General features: G+C 40.2%; 1 protein-coding gene across 1 annotated transcript in view; it reads left to right on the top strand.

Annotated features, from left to right (window-relative positions):
• The window catches only part of ME3 (malic enzyme 3), a 210,093-nt gene that overhangs the window by 87,138 nt on the left and 108,022 nt on the right, over positions 1–14,933 (top strand). The window contains exon 3 of the mRNA XM_066370372.1: positions 14,247–14,380. Coding sequence (XP_066226469.1) covers positions 14,247–14,380 — 134 coding nt within the window. The remainder of the gene's footprint in view (positions 1–14,246; positions 14,381–14,933) is intronic.

Genomic DNA, 14,933 nt, shown 5'->3' with positions numbered 1-14,933 from the left:
CCACTGTCAATTTCTCCATGTTGTACAGACTCTATTTTTACCCTTGAACTCCTGGTATGTTTATGGGAATTATAAATTTTTGATATACAGATGAAGAGCTGACTGTCAATTAGCAGGTTGTTTTTTCTTTTGTAGAGAACTGTGAGTTCTAATACTTTCTCCCTGCAGCCTAGTGAATCCCCTTGTGCCTGCCCTATTTCGGAGGCCATGGTACAGCAAAAGTGCCCGAGTTACTGTTTTACGAACATGTAACTATGAAGTAGCCTTAACATTCACTTCAGGATGAAAAGAAGCTTCTAGTGGTATTTTTTTTTTAATCTCTGAAATTACCAGTTGCTAAATGGTCATACTTTTTCCTCAAATACAGAAGTAATTGGTGGGAGTCAGCCAAGAGAAATATATACTTAGCACTGTAGAGAGAATCAAATTTCTACAAAAAGCCACAGGGGTCATTAACAAAGATGATGTCATTATTAAATTCCTGGGCCTCCCTGGGATTCCCCAGGGCCAAGGAGACACGGCCACAGTCTTCACCAAGCCGGTGAACAGTTTCCTGCTCGACAGTGTCTGGTGAAAGTACCCAGTCTCCAGGGTGAGAAGGTTTCCTGCCAAGAGACCAGCGACCTCTGTTTGCACCATGCTTGCAAAGCTGGCGGCCAGCACGGGGGATTTGTGAACTGGTGACTTTGGGCTTCGATGAAGAAAAAGGCTGGCATTTTCTGTGTGGAGAGTACTTTAAGAAGTCTCTGTGAGTCATACTTTCAATCAGGGTCGAGCTTATCTTAGGAAGAGTGAGGTTTCTTACGGTTCCAGCAGTCCTTCTGAGAGGAGGAAAGATTCTTCAGGATTTTCTTAAGCTGATTCATTATTTTACAAAAACACAAGAGGAGCCTGGTATTTGTAGTTTTAAAGAGCCCCAAGTTCCGAAACAAAGAGGAAATTGGAGGCAGTAACCAAGCAGCCTCTTTTATTCACTTTTTTTCCCCTCCTTCTTTCTTTCCCACTCTTTTCTCACCACCTGCCATCCCAATTCACATTTTCTACCGTCCATCTCACCAAGATCTTGGCAGGGTGACCACTGGAGTGGCAGAAATGCCACCTGGGATCAAATCTCAGTACTGCCCCTTACCTCTAGTCAAAGAAGTCATCAGGAAAAGAAATGACCACACCAAATATACTTATTAATTATTAAATCAGTAGCTTCCTGGTTTAAGAAACAGTAAAATTGGGGTGATAGCTTTGCAACTTTAGGAGCATTACCTAACCTCTCCTGCTTAACCTTTCACCTGTAAAATGGAGGTTGTGAAACCTCCCACAATGTGGTTGTAAGGAAACTAGAGAGTACCATATTTCCCCATGTATAAGACGCGCCCATGTATAAGGCGCACCTTAATTTGGGGGTCCAAAACTTGAAAAAAAAATGTACAGTATTACATAAAGTTATTGAACTCAAGTTTTATTCATCATAAAATTCATACAACTCCTCATCACTGGTAAAACTCCCATCCATTAGCTTGTCCTCATCTGTATCTGATGACGAATCACTGTCTTCAACAATGAGCACAAAAACTAGCATGAAAAAAGTGGGAAATGCAAGTAAAAAAATCTATAACCACTGTATAAAATGCACCCCGTTTTTAAACCCCTATTTTTTCGGGAAAAGGAGCATCTTATACAAAACATGGGAAACACGGTAAAGTCAGGTATTCATCAGACTCCCTTCCTTAGAACTGACCATAACAGCTACTCTGAGGTGAGGATGGTCAATATATGGGCTTGATCTCCTTGTCATTATCTAACTCCCTATAAAGGAGTTTGTAATCATTGTAGATGAGATAGTCCGTAGCTGGTGGGGAATGAGGGGAGCTTTCATGCCCCTCCCTTTTCAGCTGCCCCTCCCCAAGGGAGCCTGGGGGAAGCTACATCCCATCAGCATCATTTAGGTCCACTTCCCACCCACACAGCCTTCTTCACTGCTAGGAAGAACCTGGAATTACTGGGGGCTCATTAACAAGTGTAGCCTCAGGTATCAACCAGGTCATATTAACAGTTAGTTTAATTCATTTGATAGTAGTTAGTTAATTGGTTGGTTGGTTGGTTGGTTGGTTGATTAAAAACTGTTCTCAGCCCCCTACATAATCCACCCATGAGAACTCTAGTCCCTTTCTTGTTGATGGCCACACCCAGGGAGCCACTCGGGGGCTGGCCACTGTCTCCATGGCCAGGGCCCTCCGCGAGAAAGCTGAGGAGGCTGAGGCAGAGCCGCCTGAGTTCTACTCAGAAGAGGACTGCTTTTCACTGTGTGTTGCACCTTATCATTTTGGGATAAAGGTGTGGCAGCTTGTGTCCCCATGTCTCACAGTGTTCTTGATGAGGACAGTTCCTGCTACTTCTGCCAGCAGACATTATCCCCACAGGGCTTCACTGGGCCAGGAGACAGATTCCATGACATCCTCCTTATTCCCCTCTCTCCTGCCAGTGCTCAAACCAGAAATGCTGTTCTGTGCAAGACACTGATGAGAGAATAAAAAGACAAGCCACGTACTAGGAAAAATACTTACACAACATGCGTCTGATACAGGACTTATATTCAAAACATGCCAAGAATTCTTCTAAGACAGTTTTATTGAGCTATAATTCACATACCACACAATTCACCCACTTAAAGTGTCTAATTCGTGTTGGTAATATAGTGGTGAGCATAGTTGCCTTCCAAAATATATAATTCGGTGGTTTTGAGTGTTAAATACATTAACTTTTTTAAGCTATGGAAAAGTATATATCACAAAATTTCCAATTTTAAGTTAACTGTACAATTTAGTGGCATTAAGTCCATTCACAAGTGTGCAACTATCACCATTATCCATTTCCAAAACTTTTCATTGTCCCAAATAGAAAGTTTGTAGCCATGAAGCAATAACTCACCAATCCTCCCACCCCCTGACTAATATTCTCTAATCTACTTTTTGTCTCTATAAGTTTGCCTATTCTAATTATTTTATATAAGTAGAATTATACAATATTTGTCCTTTCATATCTGACAGATTTCTTTTTTAGTTTTTATTAATTTTTAATTTATTGTGTTTACATGAATTCAAGTGTCCCACTGAATATAACTCCCTCACCCCCCACCCGTGTCCATTTTTATACCCCCTTTGCCACCCTCCCCCCTTCCCTCTAGGATTTGCTGTCCTGTTACCTATATCTCTGTGTTATGTATATATAGTTTCACTAATTCCTTTACCTTCTCTGACCCCATACCCCCATCCCTCTTCCCTTTGACAGCTGTCCCTCTGCTCCCTGTGACCCCGCCTCTGCCTCTATTTTGTTTCTCGGTTCACTTTGTTTGTTAGATTCCACATACATGTGAGATCATATGATATTTTTATTCTCTGCCTGGCTTATTTCACTTAGCATAATCAACTCCAGGTCCAACCATGCTGTCACAAAAAGTAAGGTTTCCTCCTTTTTCACAGCCACATAGTTTTCCATTGAGTATATGTACCATAGCTTTTTAATCCACTCATCCACTGATGGACATTTGGGCTGTGTCCAGATCTTGGCTATTGTAAACAATGCTGCAATAAACATGGGGGTGCATGTCTTCTTTTGAATCAGTGATTTGATATTCTTAGGATATATTCCTAGAAGTGGAATAGCTGGGTCAAAAGGCAGTTTCATTTTTAATTTTTTGAGGAATCCGATCCATGCAGTTCTCCACAGTGGCTGCACCAGTCTGCATTCCCACCAGTCCGCATTCCCACCAGCAGTGAAGAAGGGTTCCCTTTTCTCCACATCCTCACCAGCACTTATTATGTGTTGTTTTGTTAATGAGCACCATTCTGACAGGTGTGAGGTGATATCTCATTGTGGTTTTCACTTGCATTTCTCTGATGATTAGTGACATTGAACATTTTTTCATATGCCTATTGGCCATTTGTATGTCCTCTTTGGAGAAGTGTCTATTCAGTTATTTTGCCCATTTTTAAATTGGATTGTTTACCTTCCTGATGTTGAGTTTTAGTAGTTCTTTATAAATTTTGGTTATTAACCCCTTATCAGATGTATTGACAAATATGACCTCCAATTGTGTGGGTTGTCTTTTTATTTTATTCATGGTGACTTTTGCTGTGCAAACTTTTTAATTTGATATAGTCCCATTTGTTCATCCTGTCCTTTATTTCACTTGCCCGTGGAGATAAAAATATTGCTATTAGAAATATCAGAGAGTTTACTGCCTATGTTTTCTTCCAAGATGTTTATGGTTTAATGACTTACATTTAAGTCTTTTATCCATTTTAAGTTTATTTTTGTGAATGGTGTAAGTTGGTGGTTTAGTTTCATTTTTTTGTAGGTAGTTGTGCAATTTTCCCAACACCATTTATTAAAAAGACTCTTTTTACTCCATTGTATACTCTTACGTCCTTTGTCAAATATCAATTGACCATAAGGTATGGGTTTATTTCTGGGTTCTCTGTTCTGTTCCATTGATCTGTATGCCTGTTTTTATGCCAGTACCAACCTGTTTTGAGTACAATGGCCTTGTAGTATAACTTGATATCAGAAAGTGTAATACCTCCCATTTTATTCTTCATTTTCAAGATTGCTGAGGCTATTCATGTTCTTTTATGGTCCATATAAATTTTTGTGATATTTGTTCTATATCTTTGAAGTATGTCATTGGTTTTTAATAGGAATTGCATTGAATTTATAGATTGCTTTGGGTAATATAGACATTTTAATGATGTTTATTCTTCCTATCCATGAACATGGTATATGCTTCCACTTGTTGGTATCTTCTTTGATTTCTTTTATCCATGTTTTATAATTTTCCAAGTACAAGTTCTTTACCTCCTTGGTTAAATTTACTCCTAGATATTTTACTCTATTTTTTGTTGCAATAGTGAAGAGGATTATTTCCATAATTTCCTTTTCAGACAGTTTATTGTCGGTGTATAAAAGTGCCACTGATTTCTGAATATTAATTTTATATCCTGCCACCTTGCCGAATTCATTTATCAGGTCTAGTAGTTTTTTGACTGAGACCTTAGGGTTTTCTATGTACAGTAACATGTCATCAACAAATTATGATAGTTTTACTTCTTTTCCAATTTGGATGCCTTTTATTTCTTCTTCTTGTCTGATTGCTGTGGCTAGGACTTTCAGAACTATGTTGAATAAAAGTGGTGAAAGAGGGCACCCTTGCCTTGTTCCTGATCTTAAGGGGATTGCTTTTAATTTTTGCCCATTAATTATGATGTTGGCTGTGGGTTTGTCATAGATGGCCTCTATCATGTTGAGATATGTTTCCTGTATTTCCACTTTGCTGAGAGTTTTGATCATGAATGGGTGCTGGATTTTATCAAATGCTTTTTCTGCATCTATTGATATTATCATGTGATTTTTCTCCTTCCTTTTGTTTATGTGATGAATCACATTGATTGATTTGTGAATATTGTGCCAGCCTTGCCTCCCCAGAATAAATCCCACTTGATCATGATATATGATTTTTTTTCATGTATTGCTGGATCCAGTTTGCTAACATTTTGTTGAAAATTTTAGCACCTAAGTTCATCAGGGATATTGATTGGCCTATGGTTTTCTTTTTATATAGTGTCTTCACCTGGTTTTGGAATGAGGATTCTTCTTGACTCATAAAAGGAGCTTAGAAGTCTTCCCTCCTCCTGAATTTTTTGAAATAGCTTGAGAAGGATAGATGTTAGTTCTTCTTTGAATATTTGGTAAAATTCTCCTGTGAAGTCATTTGGTCTAGGACTTTTTTGCTGGGGTTTTTTGATAACTATTTCAATTTCATTTGCTGAAAGCAGTCTGTTTAGGTTTTCTGATTCTTCCAGATTGAGTTTTGGAAGATTATATGTTTCTAGAAATTTATCCATTTCACCTAGATTGTCCAAATTTTTGGCATACAGATCGTCATAGTATTTTCTTACAAGCCTTTGTATTTCTGTGGTGTCAGTTATTAGTTCTCCACTCTCACTTCTAATTTTGTTTATTTGAGTCCTCTCTTTTTCTTTTCTTGGTGAGTCTGATTAAAAGTTCATCAATCTTGTTTACCTTTTCAAAGAACCAGCTCTTGGTTTCATTGTTCCTCTGTATTATTTCTTTAGCCTCTGTGTCATTTATTTCTATTCTGATATTTATTATTTCCTTCCTTCTATTAGCTCTGGGCTTTATTTGTTGTTCTTTTTCTAGTTCTTTTAGATGCAGGGTAAAGTTGTTTATTTGAGCTTTTTCTGGCTTCTTAAGGTATGCCTGTAATGCTATGAACTTCCCTCTCAGGACTGCTTTTGCTGTGTTCCATAAATTTTGAGTTGTTTGTTCATTTTTATTTCTTTTCAAGAAAATTTTTTATTTCTGCCTTGATCTCATTGTTAACCCATTTGTTATTTAATAACATGCTATTTAGCCTCCAAGTGTTTGAGTGTTTTTCAGTTTTTCTATTGTAGTTGATTTTTTGTTTCATGCCATTGTGATCAGAGAAGATGCTTGATATGATTTCAATCTTCTTAAATTTATTGAGACTTGTTTTGTGTCCTAACATGTGGTCTATCCTAGAGAATGTACCATGAGCACTTGAAAAGAATGTATATTCTGCTGCTTTGGGGTAAAAGATTCTGAAGATATCTATTGAATCCAGTTAATCTAGTGTGTAATTTAAGGCCGTTGTTTCTTTGTTAATTTTCTATCAGGAGGATCTATCTATTGATGTTAATGGAGTATTAAAATCCCCTACTAAACATATGTATATAATAGTATTGCTGTTGATCTCACCCTTTAATTCCATCAAAACCTGCTTTATATATTTAGGTGCTCTTATATTAGGCGAATAGATATTTACAATAGATATTTACAATGGTTATATCCTCCTTTTGGATTGTTCCCCTTATCATTATGTAGTGACCTTCTTTATCCCTTACTATAGTCTTTGTTTTAAAGTCTATTTTGTCAGATATAAGTATTGCTACCCCAGCTTTTTTTTTCATTTCCATTTGTGTGAAATTCTTTTTTTCATTTCTTCACTTTTAGTCTTTGTGTATCTTTTGTTCTGAGGTGGGTCTGTTATACATGTACAGGTCCTGTTATATATGTACAGGTCCTGTTTTTTTACCCATGCAGCTACCCTATGTCTTTTAATTGGAGCATTTAATCCATTTACATTTAAGGTTATTATTGATATGTAGTTGTTTATTGCCATTTTATTCTTTAAATCTACAATTCCTTTTTTCTCGATTTTTTTTCCTTTGCTCTTTTTACAGCAGGCCCCTTAACATTTTTTTTTGCAGTACTGGTTTGGTTGTAATGAATTCCTTGAGTGTGGTTTATTTGTTTGTTTGTTTTTTGTCTGAGAAGCTTTTTATTTCTTCTTCAATTTCAAATGATAGCCATGCTGGATAAAGAAGTCTTGATTGTAAGTTCTTGCTTTCCATCACTTTGAATATTTCTTGCCAATCCCTTCTGGCATCAAGTGTTTCTGTTAAGAAGTCAAATGTCATCCTTAAGGGTGCTCCTCTGTAGGTAATTAACTGCTTTTCTTTTGCCTCTTTTAGTAGTCTTTCTTTGTCTCTTAATTTTGACACTTTAATTACATTGTGTCTGGCTGTAGACCTCCTTGGGTTCCTCTTTAAAGGAACTCTCTGTGCTTCTTGAACTTGTGTGACTTTTTCCTTCATCAATTTAGGGAAATTTTTAGCTATGATTTCTTCAAACAGGTTCTCTATTCCTTGTTCATTCTTTTCTTCTTCTGGAACCCATATGATGAGGATGTTGTTTCTCTTCATGTTGTCACAGAGCTCTCTTAGAGTTTCCTCAGACTTTTTGAACCTCTTTTCTTTTTGCTGCTCTGCTTCCATGCTTTCATTTATCTTGTCCTCTAAATCGCTGATTCGATCCTCTGCTTCATCCAGCCTGCTATTAATTTCTTCTAGTGCAGCCTTCATTTCTGATATGGTATTTGTCATTTATGACTGGTTCTTTTTTATGGTTTCAATGTCCTTTTTGATGCTTGCTATGTCTTTATTTATGTGTTCATTATGTCCATCCATTGTTGCTCTAAGATCCTTGAGCATCCTAAAAATCATTGTTTTAAACTCTGCATCTGGTATTTTGGTTCCTTCCATCTCATTCAGTTATTTTTCTGGGGATTTCTCTTCTTGATTCACTTGGGCTGCATTTCTCTGTCTGCCCATTTTGTCTGTGTATTAGGTAGTTCTGTTTGACTTTGAAATTTTTGTGTGGTCTTTATGGAGAAGATGGGCTCCGTGGTACTGCCCTCCAGGCCACTTATTTCGCTTGTTCTAGGAATGCTTTCTGAGGCTACTATTTTCCCTCTTGTTGTATGTGAGTATTGGATGCAGTTGGTCTTTTAGTGGGTACAGTTATCCCTTCGGGCTGGCTGGCTCTAAGGGTCAACCTTGATTATGTGTATTACACACTGTGCAATGTCTGTCCTGTTGAGTGTATTTATTCTCCACAGTGTCTGGTGCTTGCTAGACTCCATCTTTGGGTATGCTGCTTGTATAGGTAGTTGATTCTAGGGTTGGTGCTACCTGCCACCCACTAGTGTTGGCTCTAGCTCAGGGGTCCCCAAACTTTTTACACAGGGGGCCAGTTCACTGTCCCTCAGACTGTTGGAGGGCCGGACTATAAAAAAAACTATGACAAAATCCCTATGCACACTGCACATATCTTATTTTAAAGTAAAAAAACAAAACGGGAACAAATACAATATTTAAAATAAAGAACAAGTAAATTTAAATCAACAAACTGACCAGTATTTCAATGGGAACTATGGGCCTGCTTTTGGCTAATGAGATGGTCAATGTGCTCCTCTCACTGACCACCAATGAAAAAGGTGCCCCTTCTGGAACTGCAGTGGGGGCCGGATAAATGGCCTCAGGGGGCTGCATGTGGCCCACGGGCCATAGTTTGGGGACCCCTGCTCTAGCTCTTCTTGGGTTGGCATCAGCTATTGTTTGTAACTCACTATGAGCTACCAGTCTGCAACTACTGCACTTTTTTCTGTTTGTGTCAGCTTTTTCTGTGTCTGGGTACTGTGAGAGAGGCCCACTTTTGTATAAGGATCAGCTTCCTCCTGCTTAGAGATGACAACAGCTCCGTAAAAGCCCCATGCTCTGTAAGATTTGTCTCCACTTTTCAGCTTCTCCTGTTCCTCTTGCAGCTGCCTGGTCTTCCCACATAGTCTTCTGTATTAAGACTGTAGTGTGGGCTCAGATTGGCTTCACCCAACCAACCCCTCTACAGGCTGCACATTTGGTGGATTAGAGCAGCTGAGGTTGTGAATACAACATTTGTGGGACCCCCTACTTCAGGAGTCTCTTGGTCAGGAGCTCAGTACAGGGAATGTGGCCCCTACTCAAGAGCTTGATCCCTCAGCCACTGCTGGAGGATTTTATCTCTCCCCAACAAGGTAAGCAGTAAGTTCAGACTGAGTGTGGCCGACAGTCCCCTCTGCAGAAGTTCTTTCAGCTGTTGAGACCTCAGTTTCAGAAAGGAAGACTGAGAGACTCCTATCCTGGGGCTGACTGGGGCCCTCCTGAAGGTGGCTAAGCCCCTCGACCAGATCCAACAATAGACTACAGGGACCCATACTATATATGTCTGTGTTCCAAGCCTCTCTCCCTTCCCCCTGTGAAATCTAGCCTAGCAGGACAGGATATTCGATACTCAGGCCAGCTGACTGTAAAGTCCACCTTATCCAATGCACATGAGCTGCTGTGCTGGTGCTGATCACAGAGAGTGGACCTTGCCTTAGCTGCACCCAATGTAAGGAGCTTTTCCTTAGGATAGCACTGTAGCAAGGGTTGTTAGGTCCTAAACCAATGCTTTCTGCAGCTGGCCCCTGGATATGCCAGCCCTGGGTCTTCCAAGCAGGAACCCAGCACTGGCCAGTAGGAGACATTGTCTGTGCATGACTGGCCCTCAGCAACCTTCTTGGAGCTACAAGCAATTCAGGGTTTGTGGCTACCTTTGCTGGGCCCAGGTGTACATGGAAATACCAGCTGCACAGCTAGGCTGGCTTTTACCCACTCTGGTCCTGGGGGAAAGTCTGCTCAAACAGCCAAGTTTCCTTGAGTCTCGCCTCCTGCAGCCTGTCTGCTGGCTGCATGTTGGGCTCAGCTGTTGAAAAAACCCCTGCTAGAATCTAGAGCCTGTGGCAATTCAGCAATTCAGAAGGGTGGTGGGTGGGCTCTGCCCCTTGGCCCCAGATGTCAGTCTGTCCAAACTTTTTTCACAGACCTCAGTAAGGTGTGGGCCCAGGAGTCCAGTGAGTGTGGCCTCTGAGACCCAGAGATGTGGTCTGCCCCCTCTCTGGACAGTTTCAGCTGAGTCTCTTGTGAATTGGAAGCAGTCACAGACTCGGGAGAGTGTGGGTGGAGGGAGCTCCAGTCTCAACACCAGAAAACTGAGTCACTGAAGCACCCCCTACTTCCTGACCTCTCAGAATGACCCGTCGCCATCCCTGGGGTAGGAGAGACTCCCAACAGTGGAGCAGCTGCATTTTCCAGGCTGATGCCACTCAGAGGGGATTACTCCACCCAAAAAAGATGGCAACTGCAGCACTGGGGAATGATTCAAAATAGGGGTTCTGGTGGCCATCTCCCAAATGTCTCTCCCTGGCCCACCAACTTTACACTCTCCTCCTGCAACTCCAGTCCTCTCAGCTCTCCCCCGCCAGAGCCCCAGTTAAATGGCTGTGAGCAAGGTTTTCTGCGCAGGGCTCTTTAAAACAGAGTCTGTGTCAGAGAGGTGTGTCTCTTTCTCACAGACAGAGACCCGGCTCTTTTCACAGCTGTACGCTGTCTGGGCTCCTCTTCTAGGCTGGGGCTCTGGTCCTGGGGCTGAGGACCCACACCTCTCAGGGCAACCCTCCCCACCACGAGAGTCCCTCAGGCAGCCACTCGCTCCTGGGAGCAGGGCAGCCCTTTCCATGTCTCCGCCCTTCCTACCAGCCTCAGTGTGGCTTCTTCTGTGATCCTTGGTTATAGATTCCTTTTAGTTTAGTCCAAAATTGGTTTTTTAAGGTGATTGTTCTTAAATTAAGTTTTAATCCAATTTGGTCCTGGGAGGTGGCAATTGGAACATCCACCTACTCTGTCGCCATCTTTCTTCTCTTGCAATCCTGGCATATTTCATTTAGCATAATTTTTCAGGGTTCATCTATATAATAGCATATATCAGAAAAAACTCACTTCTTTAAATTTGAATAAATTTTTATTGTACATATATATGTTTTGTTTATCCTTCATATGTTGGTGGATACCTAGTTGATTCCACCTTTTGGCTGTTGTGAATAATGCTGCACTGAACGTTAGCAGGCAAGTGTCTGTTCAAGTCCTTGATTTCAATTCCTTTGGGTGCATGCCTAGGAATGAAATTGTTGGCATCATATAGTAAGCCTCTCTTTAGTTTTTTGAGTAACCACTAAAATATTTTTTCATAGAGGCTGTAACACTTTACATTCCTACCAGTAATGTATAAGGGTTTCAATTTCTCCACATCACCACCAACACTTATTTACTGTTGTTTTTTTTTTTAATTAAAGCCATCATAGCATGTGTGAAATAATATCTCCTTGTAGTTTTGATATGCATTTACCTAACAGCTAATGATGCTGAGCATTTTTCACATGCTATTGGCCATTTGTAAATCTTCTTTAAAGAAGTATCTATTTGAGTCACACCCCTCTCTTTTTAATTGTTTTTTTTCTTGTGTTGAGTTATAGCAGTTATTTATAGATTCTGTATATTATATCCTTACCAAATGTATGATTTCTAAATATTTTCTCCCATTCTGTAGGTTTCATTTTCACTTTGAGACTGTCCTCTTATGCACAAAAGTTTTTAGATAAAGCCAATTTATCTAATTTTCCTTTGTAGCTAGTTCTTTTGGTGTCATAGCTAAGCATCCATTGCCAAATCCGAGGTCAAGAAGGTTTAGGCCTATGTTTTCTTCTAAGAGTTTTATAGTTTTGGCTCTTATAGTTAGGTCATTGATTAATTACAGGTTAATTATTTTTATGTGAGGCGGGGTCCAACTTTATTTATTCATTATTTGTTTGTTTGTTTGTATGCATGTGGAAATCCAGCCGTACCAGCACTAGCTCTTGAGAAAGACTATTCTTCACCTTAAGTGCTATTGCTAAATGACAGAAGGTTTAGATGATCTTGATTATATGACATTCTGGAAAAGGAAAAACTGTAGAGATACTAAGGGGAAAAAAAGAGAGAAAGAAACCTCATTAGTTGGCAAAGGTTCCAGGAAGGAAGGAGAGATGAATAAGTAAGGCACATGGGATTTTTAGAGCAGTGGAGCTTTTTGTATAGCACTGTAATGGTAGATACGTGACTCAATGTGTTTGTCAAAACTCATAGAACTTTATGGTATAAAGAATGGATGTTAATATATCCAGATTTTTAAAACTCATTCAATAGGTTGGAGGATCCCATGAAGGAATGCAGACCATGACAAGGAATCTAACTGTATTACAAATCTGTGATACGACCTCAGCGAAGAGGGTGGAAGGAAAAATGATGGCCTAAGCAACTTTGAAAACGAGTGAAGTTTGTAAGACTAAAGATCAAAGGAACTGCACATAAGCAATGTACTTGGGTTTATAAAGTTGTTTCCATTGTGATACAGGTTAACAATTTTGATGTTACTATATGTGTATACTGGAACTGAATAATTAAATAAATAGCAGATAGTGGGACCTAGGTTTGTCAGTGTTGGTGTGAGAATTTACAGCTTAGCCAAGTGATGAGGCCAGAATATCCATGTGATAATGAATTAGAGTTAGAGACATTAGTACAAACTTACATTCAGCTTAATATATAATATAGATTTCTTTTCTTGCTGCCAACTGGGAGGGACTAGAAACAATAAAACCCCAGTAGTAGGAAGAACAAGTAAAAAGTAGAGCCCAGATCTTGGTTTCTAATACCATGCTCCATAAAAGAAATCAAGCCTCTGAAAAAATGGCTGATTGTACAACTGGGGCAGACAGTATCCAAGATGAGCCTGGAGCATGTTTTGTGGCAGATAAAGAAAGAAAAAGAGTAAGACGGAAAAAAAGAGATAAGGAAGGAAGGAAGGCTGGGTGGGAGGAAAGGGAAAAAGGAAAAAATAAAAGGAGAAATAGAAAAATGGAAGGAATGAAAAAATATCATGGAAGTATGTCAAAGGGACCCAGGAGCCAACTAAGAGTTCCCGATGACCTACTATATAGAAAGATTGAGCAACAAAATCAATAAAGCAATATTGGGTTATAACCCAAAGTATAAAATAAATATCCTTGAGTCTATTCTAATATAAATAAATGATTGAATAAATAAATGAATGGGAGAGGAGAGACAAATATTCCATGTAGAACTCTTCCAAACAATGAATAACTTACACTGGAGAAACCTGACAAGCACTAATTCATCCAAATGATCAAGGTCAATATCTCAATATCAACAGTGATAAATCAAATTGATAATATGTACCTTGATCTAATGTCATATAAATGACACTTCATCCTGTGGTATTCCTCAAAAGAGAAAGGAGAAAAGAAAAAAGAAAGAAAGAAATATTATCTCAGCCTAATCATGAAAAAAAAATCAGACAAATTTTAGTAGAGGGGTATAACTCTCAAGGGCATCAGAAACAAGAAAAGTCTGAAAAACTGCCAGAGAAGGCCTAAGGAGGCATGAGTAGTAAGTGTGATGTGGGATTCTGGACAGGCTGCTGGAAGAAAAAAGGGCATCGGGTAAAAACCAAGGAAATCTGAATAAACCATGGACTTACACTTAATAATAATGTATCACTGTTGGTTCATTAACTCTAACAAATGTACCGTAACGATGTAAGATATTAACAGTGGGGAAACTGGGTGAGGGGATCCACGGCAACTCTCCATACCGTCTTCTCAATTTTTCTATAAAGGTTAAAGTGTTCAAAAAATAAAAATAAATTTAAAACAACAGAAATAAGCCAAAATGCTGATAAGGTAGGTATTTTCCCCGTTTCTCCAGGAGGAGGATGCTGAAGTGCAGGACAAAGTAGCTGGCACAGATGCCCGGCTACTTAAATGTTAGAGGCAAGCTGGAGTCCAGGGTCCTTTCTGTTGGTCACAGTGACTGTTGCCCGTCTGTGGGTGGGGCCTGGTCTGCTTCTTGGTTTCCGGCATGTCTGTTAAATGCGGTTTTTTTTCTTGCTCCCCCCAGGGCATGGCCTTTACACTTGAAGAAAGGATGCAACTTGGAATCCACGGCCTAATCCCGCCCTGCTTCCTGAGCCAGGACATCCAGCTCCTCCGGATCATGAGATACTACGAGCGGCAGCAGAGTGACCTGGACAAGTCAGTGCCTGAAGTTTGCTGTCCGAGCCTGAGCCCTGGGCTCAGCTGTTCCCTGTGGTTGGCAGAGTGTTTTCTGTCTGCTCTCCAGCTGGGAAAGGCTGAGTGAGGGTTTTTCCAAGAAATTCCAAACCTAGCCCTGCCTTCCAACAGGTTGATGATATATCTCCCTGAGGGACAGGGCTTGCTGTGATCGAGGCAGTCAACAAGTCCTGGGAGAACTGGGATAATAGCCAGTGGAATCTGGGAGAACCTCTGGGAAGTGGTGGGACCTGAGTCAGTCCCAAAAGCACCGATAGGACTTCAGCAGACAGCCATGGGTTCACAGATGGCATTTCACTCAGGGGGAAAAGTGAAGTAAAGACGTAGGGGCAGGTGTGTTGAGGAAGTGGTGCATTGGCCCAGGTTCCTAGAACAAGAGGAACGTGGTAGAGAAGAGGGAAGATGGACAGGGACACCTTGTCCCTCCAGCTATGCCATATGCTGGAGGCTTATGGGAAACAGTTGATAATCTTGCCACCCTTCTGGGTTCTCCCAGTAGGTACATAGACATGAA

The sequence above is a fragment of the Saccopteryx leptura genome, chromosome 1, assembly GCF_036850995.1.
Source record: "Saccopteryx leptura isolate mSacLep1 chromosome 1, mSacLep1_pri_phased_curated, whole genome shotgun sequence".
In the NCBI taxonomy this organism is placed as follows: domain Eukaryota; kingdom Metazoa; phylum Chordata; class Mammalia; order Chiroptera; family Emballonuridae; genus Saccopteryx; species Saccopteryx leptura.
The sequence above is the reverse complement of the archived record's forward strand: the minus strand, read 5'-3'. Positions and strand labels throughout refer to the sequence as shown.